General features: G+C 42.4%; 1 protein-coding gene across 1 annotated transcript; it reads left to right on the forward strand.

Moving 5' to 3' along the window:
• Positions 1-1,729: 1,729 nt before the first annotated feature.
• On the forward strand, positions 1,730-15,674 carry lzts1 (leucine zipper, putative tumor suppressor 1; the record flags this gene model as incomplete). Its single annotated transcript, XM_084551746.1, has 9 exons — positions 1,730-1,957; positions 9,829-10,166; positions 10,271-10,399; positions 12,877-13,036; positions 13,141-13,541; positions 13,644-13,817; positions 13,991-14,122; positions 15,152-15,346; positions 15,633-15,674. Coding segments are annotated over exons 2-9 (1,464 nt in total), but the record flags the coding sequence as incomplete, so codon positions are not given.
• Between the last annotated feature and the right edge of the window lie 4 nt (positions 15,675-15,678).

The following is a 15,678-nucleotide window of genomic DNA, read 5'->3' on the forward strand; positions in this document are numbered from 1 at the left end:
TGCTCCTCCAAGTATAGAAAACACCAAACGCCAAACTCACACAAGTACTCATCCTTGTTCATTCACTTTGGCAGAAAACATGAACATCTCTTAATTGTTTTCCTGTGATGAAATCTAGAAGATTTACATGACAGTCAGTGTTAATCCACAAAGAACCATATATGCATATACCACCTAAAAACACACACTCGTGCACGCTAGTGTGCTGAAGTACATCAATAGTCAATGACTATTTTTAACAGCCGTGCTCATCATTTTTGTGCCGTTAGACTAAGGTACAAAAGCAGGCTGTGCTTTGTTAAGACAACAGCTTTTTGTTTTGTCATTATAAAACACGCACACACAACAATATGGGGATGTTTGCTGCTCTGGGTAATATTAAAAAGGGGGGAAATGATACAGTGGTCTATTGAGATGAGATAATTCACATGCACCTTGGTCACAGCAAAAATTACAGGCTTGTGTCGAGCACCCAAACACACAGCTAAATACAGACATGCACATCTTTGGCACCCACTGAGCTTAAAGGCAACATCTTTGACTGTGTTCCTGGCTGCTGATTACATATCATTATCCAGACTAAAGGGGGGGTGGTATCATTTTGAGACAAATTGGCACACCAGGAACACTGAGGGAAGTCTTTATATTGCCAACAAACATGCCCAGGCAGCAAAGAGGAATATTGTACTCCTTGTTCGCAGCCTGCAAAGTAACTCCAAACTTTATTTTATTACGTTAATTCTGAGAGAGACAGAAAGTTTGGATGCTTCTAATTATGAAGCCGCCGAACTTTTTTGGGGCTACAGATTAGGAATGAGAGACAAGACTCGACTGCAAAGGAGGAAGGAGAGAAGAAAGAGGAAAATAACAAGAGCGACGGAGCACAGAGGAACATGATGGACACATAAAGAGAAAACGGGAGCTGAGGCAGGGAGATGCAAGGATTTACGTGTGCGTCAAAAGGGTGTTCTGCCAAGACTTCACTGTGAGGTTATAACCTGCACCAGCCCGATGATTTATTCAACTCATCTGTTACATAAATAAACCAAAACACAGCAGCGCTTCCTTTGTGTGTGTGTGTGTCTGTGCATGTGTGCCACCGAAGTCAGCTGGAGCAGTGAAGCAGGCTAAATCTACAGCAGCAGAGCATGGTGGGTAATAGTACGAGTGAGTCATCAACCCAGCAGCCACTGACTGACTTATTTGCTGGTGCACACACATGCACATATATATAGGCTGCACATTATCACCTTATTGTGTTGTTACAAGGAAAAATGAGTGCATCCTCCCACACTTTTTGATACTGTAACAGAGGTATGTTACATACCACAGAAACTGTGTGGCCAGGAATGATGTACCATATACAGAGGGAAGGGGGTGACTCACTGCCAGGAGAAGAGACAAAAGAGAGTGAGAAGCATGCTGGGAAAGAGGGGATGCAGGGAACAAGGGATTAAAGGGTGAAAATACAACAGAAACAGCGCACAACTTGCATTTAAGAGGTGAACGAGCCACACGGCAAAGCGAGGGAGGGTGGGACGGAGTGGTGGATGTTCAGAGTGAAGGAGAGAGTGGGAGGGAGTTCAGGGGGGAGGAAACAAGGATACAGTGTAAAGAGAGGGAGGAGAGAGAGAGAGAGAGAGAGAGAGAGAGAGAGAGAGAGAGAGAGAGAGAGAGAGAGAGAGAGAAAGAGAGTGTTTATGGAGGAATGTGACAGTGTTCAGTGTATGGGAGATGGGACGGACTGATTGTGCCATACCAGGTGTTGAAGAGACCTGAAGAGAAGACTCTGAGAGCACATCAGCAACACAAGCAGACATCTCTTTTCTTTCCACACCAGAACTGCAAGCTGGAATCCAGCTAACAGTGGTTTGTCCACACTGATCCACACAGCTTTGGGAGACACAGCAGCAGCGGCAGTGATTGTGGCTGTGGGGGCCGGCAGACTATAATGGAGGTAAGTCACTTCCAGAGAGACTTGAAACAAGTATGGATGTTTGACTGGATGTGGGCTGGGACAAATGATGGGAGACATGGGGCTCACAACCTTGCAACTTCAAGCAGGGGTGAGACAGTCTGACACAAGCAGATCCTGCAGATTTGTGAGCTGTTAAGCAGACACTTTTTTAAGAGGGAAACAAAATGCTGAAGTTCATTTTAGCATCCTGATGAATCATGCCTGTTGTTTACACGACTTGAGATTCTGACAGAAGTTTCCCAACATGGGAGCAGTTCAAATCTTTGGCTATTTTTAACATGCAAACTGAATTTCAAAGTAAAAGCATATCCGTGCCAACTCTTAATGAAACGTCTGCTTTTATCTTTGTTTCTCTACAGAAACTGCCAATCACATTTTTTTAATTTTTTTTTTACTTTCGGCTCCGTCATTACAGGACAAACCATTGTTTTGAACAGTGCAAAATCACAGGGGCCGGCATTGGGGCTCAATTTAAATGTTACACTACACACAGCAATTTGGGAAAATAAATGCCTTTGAACTACAGACTGTTGTTATAGGTCTTTTAACACTGAATTTGTAGAGTGTCCATCTGTATACGTCCCGCCCTATGATTCTCCAAAGTGGGCCCGGTGTTTTTATGATTTTGTTTTAAAATAAATTGCGACACAAGGAGGAGTTCTGTAGTGGAAAAACTGGCTTCTTCACTACCTCTCAGTTTCATTCCTGTCACACCTGTGTGTACAGTTATGTATGTGTTGAGACCTGCAGCGATCATGAATTACTGTCCATTTATGCTGGCGACAAGGTGAATGGGTAAGTATAAGGTACATGTTAAGGCATGCTCAGCTTTGCCCTGCGTTTTAACTTACTACATAAATAAAGCCAAAGGGGACAGACACTATCACAATGAATACCAGTGAAGGATGAAAGTAACTTAAGTTCTGGGTTTGCTCAGCGGCTTTTTGTTTTTTTTTCCTCATGCGTAACACAGAAATCCTTTCTGGGTGCGAACATCTAGACTTCGCAGGCCACTCTACTGTATATCTTTTTATTTTATTGTGAGAATAGTTCCACATCTGTACCACGTGACAATCAGTTGGAGCTGTCATGACCTGCTAAAGAAGACGCTTCTTAAAATAACTGTCCCAGATACCCAAATACAGAATCCTCTCATGAATGAAGGCTCTGACAGGGAAACGCAGCATCCCATCGTCGCCGCGAGTCTCACGGCACAATGATGTTGCAGAGTCGTCAACTTCTCAGTAACGATTCTCACTCTTTCTGTAATAGCAGGTGTGGCTTTTGTCCGCTATGACACCTTAGATTGCTTAAAAGAACCATGCAGTTTCTCCTACAATGGAAAATGTGGGATTACAAGGTCAGAGGGCTTTCATTTTGGAGCTGAGCACAGGTATCGCCCGAAGCACACATTTCCAGCTGCTTTCAGGATGATATAGACCCCTTAAAGTGAGCTCATTGTGTCTTCTCTTACTCCCACATTACACCATCCACACACACACGCTCACACAGCCACAGCAGATTAGGAGGATGGGAGGATGGTTATGCTCAAGAATGACAAGCTTATCACTGAGTCTTCAGCTTGCAGGGTCAATGGGCCCCAGTGCCAGGGAAAGCCTCATTCTTTTCCACCTACCTATGCATGTCATCCCGCTGTGAAACCATATCAAATACATGGTGCAGTGACTATGTGTTACCAGGCTAGGTGAATTTTAAAATGTACATTTCTCATTTGTATTTGGAACACAATTTTATGATGTGGCACTCTATTAAAGAAGGAATTTGATCTGAAACTGATCTGACATCAGTGTAAGCGTGCCTTTCTTGCTGCAAGCTCAATAATTGAACAAATAATAATCTGACAACAAAGCTTTTAGGGCAATCCATCACGTTTAAATTTCATGATAACAAGGCTGTCATATCATGCATAAATGACACAGCGCTCAAGTAATGGGTAATAGAAAAAGTATAAACTAATGGGTAATGGATCAGCAATAATTCAAAACGTCTAAAAATACTTCCACTTTTTACAATACATTTTCACCACTCTGCTGTTTGAGTGGAATAAAAGCCCGAGAGGTAAATATTTTATGATTTTGAAGCTGGCCGGTGAACTGCAGTATCTAGTAGAAGACACATACAAATCTTTAAAACCATTTTTGGTCAGATTCCAAGGCACTGCACAAGTTTGAAATGCTACTGAAACACATTGTAAGGGAATGATCAATCTTACGCGGGCAGATGCAGCTTAATAAAGAAAATATAAAAGGGCATTTCAAATATTTAATTTTAGGACTCCTTAAATTCATGAGCATCAATTCCAATTCTTGTCGCGGCACTAAAGGCCCCCATTTAGACTCCATTAAAAATACATTTTCCTCTATACTCCAACTGCCAAGGTTATGCAAATGCATGCACTACAGGAGCAGTAGTTGGCCAGCCATACAAACCCAGCGAGCAGCACAGACAACCTCCTTATCTATTAAAACCCAAGGAGGTCGATTGTTTGGTTGACCTAATGTCTCATTCGGATGCGCATAATAGCATCTGAATGCAATCTAACCTCAACAGGGACCCTTCACTAAAGGATGGCCTCTAGTCAAAGACGCAGACATTTAGCTGCAAATAGAAGACACAGAGATTGCTTTAATAAAAGTTCATTCGCACGATTCATGATTACGCCTCTCTCTCGCATCCGAATCCCTCATACCTTGAACAGAGGATACACTGGCTGTATGGTGGACAATACAACCGTTATCAGTGTATAATGTTAGCTCCAAGGAATATAAATCTCTCTCACACTCACTCTGTCTTTTCATGTCTGTCTCTTTCTCTTTCTGCTCGTGCATCCCACGCCGTGCCTGGTATTCCATCTCCTTGCACTCGGGCAGTAATGAGTGTCTGGTATTCTGCACTTCAGCATTGAAGCCCTATTCATGCTCAATCTCCTTTACAATGCACTAAAAGGATTACCCAATTAGCTGCTATTGGATGTCATTGTGTATGTATGTGTGTGCTCGGTCAGTAGATAGATGTGTTAGCAGTGAAAGTGAAAGATAGATGACTGTCTCTAGCCCACACTTCATTCCTGGTTGATGTTCTGCTGGAGGCCACATTACTCATCCCCACAACTCACAGCCTCGTGAGTAAGATCCACGAAGGAGACGGTGTGTGTGTGTGTGTGTGTGTGTGTGTGTGTGTGTGTGTGTGCTCGTGTGTTACTAAGTCCTTGACAGGCTGCACAGAATGACTGAGAAAGAGAGAATTACTTTTCAATAATTCTACCTACCAACCCATCATTCTCTGGAAATATACTCACTCCTGTCATATGCGAGCTGTTTCTTCTTCTCCTCGCCGTAATTTGTGAGTTTAATTTCCACTGTCATGCCAGGGATAATAGGAAGTGCCTGCTTCATTACCTGTGAATCATTACTTACTTTGTGTGAACCACAGATCGATTCCAGTTATCTAATGTGTTACATCACACCGAGAGGAATATGTTCACTATTTTGCATTTATGGGACGGAGCACTATAAAGAATGATATAAACTAATGTCTCCTCCAGAATTAGGGGTGCGATGCACATTGTAATTCTATCCTTTTTACATTAAAACGCTGTCCTGAAATGCTGTAGAAATGATGATGTCAGTTTCAGTGTGCCTTAAATACAAGAGACAGGAGGCATTCGCAAAGCAGACAACTGTGCTTTCTCTTCTATTATTGCAACCAAACCTTGACTTTAAAAAAAAGTCAAAAGTATTGAGTGAAATATCAAACTGCAAATACATGAGGGGAAATTTTACACATCAAGATAATTTAGTCATTGTGGACAGCGTTTCATATCCTGTAAAACTTTGGTTCTTGATAAAGTCTCAACAAAACCTTAGTGATTTCGCACAGATTAGCTGGGGCTTTGAGACTTTCACTGTTTGATAGAAATCCTGACCTTTGCCAACATGGAAGGTTTAAAGAAAAAATTAAGCATTGCATTATTGGAAGTGTTTTTGGAAATTTCCCTGCACTAAAAGTCAGAATATATGATCTTCTAACCATTTCAACTTTATGTTTAGATCCAAGTTTAAGTTACATATTTTTACCTGGGAGATTCAAAAACGCATTTAGCTTAACCTCACAGATAAACCATAGTGGAAAATTTACATAACTGAAGCAGGCTGCGCCTCTTAAATAAAGAGTTAAAAAAAAAAAAAGTGCTTAAGACTGCACACATGAACAAAGAACAATAAGCTGCCCAAGTCTGACCTAAAAAAACAGAGAGTGAACTAGATAGATTACACATGCATCTGTTTGAAATTACCATGTAGACAGTGAGAATTAAAATTATGCCATCTGGCACAGAGGCAGTGTGGAGGTACAGTGAGAATAGAGGAGAGTTTCATGGTCATTGTGTGACAGGTATAAATCCTGGACCTTTATAACACACTGCTGCCTTCCTCTAGCTATGCTAATGGATTGGCTATGCTCTGTGAGTGTGTGTCTCAGTGTGTGTGTGTGTTTTAGGGTGGATTGGGGTGGGGGCATTGTCAGCTGGTCTTGCGCGGCACAGGGCTTTGTGTCAGGCGGGTCAGCTGGGACCCCCACCACACACACACACCTCCTCCGACAACCACACACACACACACACACACACACACACACACCCACACTCTCAATAAGTGAGTGCACAACACTCTTTTGTGCAGACACTGAAAAACATGCAGCCAATCAGATATAAGATTACACATATGCATGCACCCACACACGCTCGCCCCCACCGTCCCGCCTCACCAAAGGTCTTAAATCACGCTGTCCACCCGAAAGCTGTGAGGTCAGATCGTTTGTACTGCTTATTAAAATGTGCAATGATGGAGCAATAAATAGCTTTTTAGCAATAAAAATCCCTTCTTTATTTGCATCAAATAGAAGTAGGATTGACCACTTCCAAGCAGAAAGTGATGGAGAGCGTGCTAGTGACATGTCAGGAGCATTGTTCTGACAAACAGGCTTCAGGGTCAGAATAGAACTAATCGAGGAACAATGGGCGTCAGCTCAAAGGATGAGTGAACAGTGCTTCTAAAAAAGATTATTCCAGATCTGCAGGGATGCTGTATATTTTATATGTGGGTCGAAAGACCGAAAACACTTCATGGTAAGAGCTTTCAGACAGTATGATGTAATATTATGTAAACTTCACTGCATTTCTGTCTGTAGAGTCATGCTGCTTTCTTACAGTTTATTCGTTGACAGACTGATTGTTTATTGATTTCGTGCGATGCTATCATTGAATCATTTGTGCTCCGTCTCTGGATGCATGGAATGGACCTCTCTTTTTTTCAAATTAAGAGAAAGTATACGTTCACTTGAGACAAAACTGGCGTGTAAGATTTACAGTTGTTTTGTCAGCAGCTGAACAAATGAACTGTTCAGTCGGAACACAGCGACTTGTAACTTTTCCTGTCGTGGTGTGTGATTGTATTTCATCCACAAGGTGTTTTGTCAACGGTGTGTCCTCTGTGGGATGCTGAACGCTCTACTACCGTCGAGAGACTTGCAATGACACTGTGAAAGTGTGTATAATTTGTGTGAACATGCAAAGGTGTGTGAGAGAGAGAGAGAGAGAGAGAGAGAGAGAGAGACAGAGACAGAGAGTGTGTATCTGTGGGTGTAGGTTTGAACAAACACCATAAGGGCCGAATTGTGGTAAATCGCTCTAGAACTGAGGCTCTCCAGTCCTCTTATTGTGAGCACTAGTCATTTATTTAACACTCAAATATGGTCCTGGGCTGTTTGGGGAGAATACATCAACTGGCACCCGAGAGTCCACACAAAGAAGGCACACTTCAACAGACAAAGAGCAAAAAGATAGAGGGTGAGCGCCTTTTTTTTTTTTTTTTTCATCCTTCAGATGAAGTGTTGTTTGTTCAGGGTGGGTGCAGGGCACCAAGTGGGACGGACGTACGGAGGGAGGGAGTGATAAAGGAAGGGAGAGTGGGAAGGATGAATGGTTATTACACAGTTAGTCGATGCACAAATGTGGGGTGTCTGAGGGTGATTGTGCGGAGAGGAGGGGGGTGCACGGGGGGGTGTAAAAGATCTTTTGTGAAGGCTGGGAGTTAATCACTTGAGCGGCACACGCCGGTTCTATGGGAGCACATGTTGTACACCGGCCCCCCTGAGAGGAGAGGGAGGTCCCAAAACACACACATTTACATGTCAGTTATGATGCAAAGCTGGGTACAGGCCAGCTAGAAAAGCAGGAAGACCCACCCCCTCCACAGAGCAGTTAGAAGACCCTCCTGGCTCCAGTGATAGTGTTTGCATTTGCTCCTTTTTCATTCATACACACAGACATACACACGTCTGCCTGTTTATTTTCTTCAGGACTGGATAGATGACTCTGCAGGGGCCTTGCTAGAGATGGATGCTTAGTTTGACCTGGCAGTAAGTAAAATCTATTGTTTCATAACATTAGTCCCACGTCAGTGGTGGATGCTAATATTTAAAAGTGGTGGTGAAGGCTGGAGTTTAGATTTAGCAGCAGACATCCAGGCACAATAACACAGAGGCAGACAGGGCCATGTCAGAGACTGTTTACTGCAGGGACACAGGGGACCGCTCTGCTTTGTACATGTGCGGGTACAAATTCAACAACATATGCCATTACACAACATTTTCACTGACTGTTTACTTTGTAGAATATACTTTGAACTTCAATGCGGGAGGGAAAAAAACAGAGAATCAAAACTGTGCTGTAGGCTTTTTTGTAGATGTTCTTTTCCTGTATTCACATAGAATAGACTTTTCTTCTTCCGTCTCTAAGCAGCGCTCTATCATCACTTGCTGTCTCTGATGCCACTATTATTCTCCTCATGATGAAACATCTATTTTGTAGATGTCTCATCTCACTTATTGGTTTTTCGGGGTGATAAAATGTGACAGCCCTGATCAGCACTACCCCCCATCATTCAGCATTTTTCTCTTCACGCATGCTCATCACACAGCTCAGGCAAGGGACAATGACAGCTTTGTGCTTCCTTGCAGACACAACAGTGCAGCCGAGCCAAATGCGATGTACACAAATGTGTGACATATAACAGGCAGTTAGTCCTATGCTTTGCTCTTGTGCCCATTATAAAGTGCTTAAAGGCTGAGGACCAGGTGGTTTGGGAGAGCCACAGTGATCAGCCAGCATGGAGGCCTTTGCCACTAGAAGTCACAACTGAGGCGACTTCTCCCCTGTGGGTTAGAGATCACGGCAGCAACATATGGGGTCTTTTTTCCTTTCAAAGGAGGAGGAGCATCACTTGTAACTCTATGAATAAATGTCCTCGTAGACTATGATTGTGAATGGAAATGACATAAATCCACCCATGCTCTCTGTGCTAAATCTTTGTCATAATTGCAATCAGTCATGACGGTAAAACTTAATATTTGAGCACGGTTTGTCTGTATGTGATCAAGTAACACAGCAAGATGGGAAACGATTGTAAAGTGTTATTCAGATGGTAGCAGCCAAGTGTTGAGTGGGCAGTAAGTAGCCTAATTGTCAGTTTGTTTAGAGGAAGGGCGCCCAAAGGGTTATTTGTCAAATTCAACGGCTGAGCCATAAATCTAGACACACAAAGCCAGGCAGAGCGCCAAGACGGAGGTTTTTTTCCAGTTTGTTTGTTTAGCAAATGTGAACCACCTGCTTCAACAGTGCATGCCTAGACTGAACGGGAAACAATAAAATTCAAACACCTATAAGCATCACAGTAAAATATGACATGTCCCCATAAAAAAAAATGCCTTTATGGATCTGATACTGTATATTCTCTGTGTTAAATATTTATCATCCCTTTCATGTTTTGCAGATGAAGCCACCGACAGAACTCCTCCGGGGTCATGAGACTTTTCTTCTTCTGTAACGCGATCGTCTGGACCTCAGCCCCGTCCTGCCCTCACCTATGTGTGCCGGACCATGGGTAGTGTCAGCAGCCTCATTAATGGCAACAGCCTCAACAGCAAACACTGCAAGGCATCCGAGTATAGGTTAAAAGACAGAACAAGCCACCATAGGAAGATTGGAGGTTGCAGCCTTGATGGGTTACTGAAGTGCGGCTTCACTCAGGGGTCCTCATCCTCCACTCATCCCTCTAAAGGACTTTCCCACTCCCGCTCAGGAAGAAGTGAAGATTTTTTTTACATCAAGGTGAGATCCTGTTTCCCTATAACATGTTCAGTAATATTCCTTTAAATGAATGTATGGCATATTGCTCTGCTCTTGGGTAAAATATTTATCCTATTTCCCACAAGGTGAGCCATAAACCAAGGGCAGCATACCACAGAGAAAGATCAATGGAGGACTGGGTGAACAGAGATGGGGAATCAGATGGCCAGCTGCAACCTAAACTGCTATTTAAGTCGGGGAAAATGACGGAAAGGGTGAGAGTGGTATTTCTTCTCTCATGCTAACTCATGCAAGATAAAATATAGATAGATATAGATAAAATAGACATTAAAAGAATGCTTTGACATTTTGCTAAAGTACATAATTGCGTTCTTGCTGAGATTTAAATAATAAGATTGATGGCAAACGGACATCTGATGCTAAACATGCAGCTGGCGCCAGCGTGGTTAGCTTAGGTTAGCATAAAGATCGGAAATGACTCTGCCTGACTCTGTCCGAAGGCACCATAATTCACATTTAAATCTGACAAATTAATATGGTCTGCTCTGTTCGTCAAATCCACAGAAAAAAGCTTTAAAGCGGTATTTAATCGTTTTAAGGGTTAAATGGAGAAAGTGTCGGGAAGCAATCAACGAAGAGTCCAGGAAATTAGGGATCTCTGCAAAGAACACAAAACACAAAATATTTCCAGACATTTTGGCTTGCCATAGTCAGGAAATAACATTAGTACTAATAATGGGTTAATTTCATTAAGTGCCCCAGTAAGACATGACAGTGAACCAGTCTGTATAAAAGCAGAACCTCCTCAAAGTGGAATGCAGCCATCATTAACTCACCCGTGTTCTCCCTACTGTGACCAGTCAAATGTCGGCCACGGGAAAAGATCTGTTGTTGTTTTTTTAATGCACTCATTATTAAAATTCATGGATGCTGACGTGAGCAGATTTTGTTACCAGGCTAGCATTTCCTTCCTGTTTACAGCAAACCAAATGTTTGAGGGAGCATTATATCCTCGCTGAGCTATTTCTAAAGGGATTAAATGTACTGGGAGTGATTGTTAAATTTGAGGCCTAAGGTAGGAGGAGTACATTTTAGAAAAGCCAACACAGCTATTTTTCAGCATAGACCCCTCTAACTTTTACACTTGGTCAAGCAATCATGGATCCCTTCTGCACAGAATTCGCCTTGGATATCCAGAAAGTCGTCCATATCCGCAGCAGAAATAACATCTTCCATCCGTGTCAAAATGGCGACCACGAGCCTCTTACTTTTTGAATTACATTGAAATTTCCCATTTTAGTGATTGATAAAGTCTATCTATCTATATATATCTTACACCTCTTTACCTAGCTGTAAGAAGGGGCCCTCTTGTCTTGTGTTGCCACTATCTCCTTGTGGACCTCTTTGGGTGCTAAGCCCTTGATACAGATGGCTGTACATTCTCTCAGACCGTGTAGACTGTTTCAATTACGTGAAACACAAATACCACAAAAGTTATTAATTTCAAACTATCTGCATGATCACTCAAAGAGTTGAGCTGCACAAAACTGTATAAATCATCTCCTTCTACCTGAAGCCATGAACTCATCAATCACCCCATTTCCCTGAACATTTCCTTTAAGAGTACCACATTTAGATATAACTGAACTTAAGGTGTTATGTCCCTTTTCACATCCTCATAGAATACAGCTTCAATGTGCTTTGAACTGGAACAGTTGCTATGGTTATTCTCACAACCATTAAGAAGTCATTCGGCGTAACTGCAACAGACTTTGAAATGCTCAAACCGAAGTGGAGGATAAAACATGCACAGCAGGTAGTTTAATAGGTAGCAGCTATTCCTCATAACCTCTGTTGAACCCTCCCAGCTTATTAATCACCCCCTCCCAGATTAATGACCTAAGAATGCCTTGATCTTCTCAGAGAAGTCATTTCTATGCCAAGAATACGTAGGCAGACCGCATCTTCTTCAATGGGCCTTTATTCCTCAGGGACAGAGAGGGGGCAGCTGCGAAAGAGACAGAGCACAGAATAAGGGAGAAAACTGAAAAAGAGAGATCGGGGCCAAAGAGAGTTTGAGGGATAGAAAGAAAAAAAAACGGGGAGAGGCTTCCTAGCCATGAAGTCAGTGAGAAGGAATGCTGAGCTCACAAGCTTTACCTCTTACACTTCAGCAATAGCTCATATTATTAATATCACAGAGAAGGGCTATTCATCTTCCCTCAGACAGCACATGGAGGAGAGATGTGGGATGCTGAGGGGAGAAGAGGACAGGAAGAAGGGGAGGTATGGCACTACGTGTGACATTCTTGGACAGCACAGATGGGGCATGTGGAGTACAAGTTCATCTTTGAAATGAGTTCCCTCTTTTATGACAGTCTAGTGAATTTTACTTGCAACTACTGCTGGTTGGCTTTTAATACTGGCAGTTTGTAGTGAAGCAATTCTGCACGCTTCACTGCTTTTATTTCTAATATGAAGAGACACAAGTGGAAAAATCTATCCCTTTGATTTGTACCAACTTGCAGCATGTGACAATATTTATCTCTGCGAAAGCCAGTCATTATGATTTTTAAGCTTCAGAATGTGACACATCCTCAGCCCTTTCTTCCCTCTGTAGTAGTACGAGGGGACTTGCCTTTCGCTGTGCTGTCAACTAAGAGGAGCCACTGAATATAAAAACAAAAATCGGGAAAAGCACCCCTGACTGTGTGTCATTTCACTCTTTTAGACCTCTGCTGAGAAGTCATTGGTCCGTTCCACTGCATTCAAGCCTGTGAATCCCATGAGGGTTTCCTCCGCAGAGACAGGCCACAACAGCCTGGATCACATCCTCTATCCTCTGAAGAAAACCAGCAGTCCAAATATAAGGCACAAGCAAGACACAACAGGTTTGTGTCTATATTCTCCTGGTTAAACTGCTGCCAAAGAATGAGAATTTTCAGGTTGGATGATAAATTGCTCAAAAGTACAATGCCATTTCTTTTTCTTTCAGGGACTCTTTCTGACTCTGGACGTAACTCTATGTCAAGCATACCCACCCACAGCACCAGCGGCAGCCTAAGTGCTTCCATGGGCCCTGTCAGTCACAGTGATGGCAGCTCAGCTCTCGCAAATGGCCTCGGCAAGAAAGAACAACCCAATATACCTCCATGGGTCAATAGGAACAGCGCCAACCTTGACTGTGGTTATACGGCTGGTTTAAACAGCAGCGGGTTGGCATCTAAGGCTAATGGGGATGCTGGCTCTCCGGCTCTCTCTCTCTCTGCACATGAGCCAAGCCCCCTCTCTGAAACTACAGGCGGGATTCGGTCCCCCATTACTACAGATGAGTCACTGATTGAACGCTTGGAACAAAGGCTGCTGGAGAGAGAATCTGAACTGCAGGAGCTACAGGTATCAAAAAGTCATGTGACAAAAAAAAAGAAGAAACCAATATGACTGCTTCTCATGAATAGTTTGACTGTACATCTCTGATCATTCTTCACTTCGCAACAGGTGAGTTTTGAGGAGAAGGAGGAAGACACCTGTCAGCTGTTTGAGGAGAGACAAAGGTACTGTGCTGAAGAGATGGAAGGGTTGAAGCAGCGGTGCTCCACAAAGCTACGGCAAGTGTCTCAAATGGCAGCAAAAACACATCAAGCACTTCAGCTGCAGGTCAGCCAGCTCCAGGTCAGCCCTCCCTTTATTCACTACTATTATATTATTGGTTCATTGTCCTCTTCCTTTCCAATATCCGTATTAGATGCAATATTTTACCTTCATTTTAGTTGCTGAACCAATAGCAGATGCATATCTTATTCACCTGCATGAATAAGTGAAATGAGAAATAAACTATTGCGCAGGCTGAGAAAGAAAGACTTCAGGAGGATGTTTCCAGGCTGACCCGGGAGAAGGATCTTTTCGAGCTCAGACTGAGGTCTTATGAGACAGAGAGCACACAGCTCGCGCCGACACTCGAGGAAACTCAGTGGGAGGTGAGTCATGAGTCACAAATGTGATATAAATTGGATATGAAACCGTGTAGCATACAAAACTGTGCGGTGCAATCTTGTAGTGACTGTGCTGAGGCGCGATAAAATCCATTCTTCCTTCGCCAGTGGAGAAATCCATCATTTTGCATCATGTTTAATAAGAAAGAAATGTGTCACAAGAGTCACTTTAGATTTTGCTAAGTAGTTTATGCTGTTGCCCTTTTACATCAGCAGCGTTATTTCTTACATTGCGAACCTTTTGCAGGGGTATCACTATAGTTCGGCTGCAAGAATTTGCTCCAATAAAACTGTGAGATGGGCTAATTGGTTTCTTATATAAACATTTAACAATATTTAATGACATCTAAATAGGATTTAAGTAAATGATTATATGGAATCATATATTCATTATTTTATGAACTATACTGTTTTGATTCATTTTGATCAGAGTATTAACACCTTATAAACCAGAATGTTAAAATTATGAATACTGGACTCACACTGCTGCTCTGTGTCTGTTAGGTGTAAATGGCCAACTGTCACTTTGGACTTCTGTAAATTTGTATGGTGGTAATATGCCAATGTTGAGTTTACAGGTGGTTGCACTGCCATCACATGGCCCAAAAAGGGAAATCTATTCTCAACTTATTTTATGTAACAAAACCATCAGCTTGCTGTTGGTATGAGGTGAAAATGTTGACATCTCACATTAATGTCACATGACCCTGTCTTGTCCTGCAATGTATAATATTCAAATTTCACTACTTTTATTTACCATTTAGGAGCTTTTTATAAGACTGATTACACAACCAAATGTGCAGTTTACTGGAATTTATGGATGTTGTTTTAAATGGAAATACACGAAATACATGATTGCAAAAATGTATATGAGACAGAATACATTTTTTCATCAAAATGAAAATATAGCTAGAACGGTGTCATGTTCATTTTTCCTTTCACTGCTCACTTCAGTACATATACCTGACAGTAAGTCAAGGTTTCATCTGCATAATTGTCTCTGTCCAAATGTAGGTGTGCCAGAAGACTGGAGAAATCTCTTTGTTGAAGCAGCAACTTAGGGATTGCCAAGCAGATGTCAGCCACAAGCTAAACGAGATTGTAAGCCTCAGGGTGTCGCTGAAGGAAAATACAGCAAAGATGGAGATGCTTGAGAAACAGAACAGAGACCATGAGAACAAACTCCACTCTTGCACTATAGAAGTTGAGGTTAGTCCCTTGCTACCGATTCATTCCGTATTAGAGATGAGATGTGTATAAAATGCTCACATGGTGCCTATACACTACTACTAGTTAGGAAGGATGCCTGCTATTATGCTCTACATCCAGCTGCAACCTGTGGCGCAGAGTGTATTTAATTTCCATGTTTTACTGGGACTAATCACAGTCTTAAACGGGAGTTTTGACTTTGACACATAATTAGGGCCCGTCATTTCGCTCAAAATAATTTCCTTAATTGCTGCCTTTGTCTGAATATTTTCAATTTTTAATTCAGGTGTGCCAAAACGAACTCCAGCGCAAAAAGAATGAGGCGGATTTTC

This window comes from Chelon labrosus, assembly GCF_963514085.1.
Source record: "Chelon labrosus genome assembly, chromosome: 9".
Taxonomy (NCBI): Eukaryota; Metazoa; Chordata; class Actinopteri; order Mugiliformes; family Mugilidae; genus Chelon; species Chelon labrosus.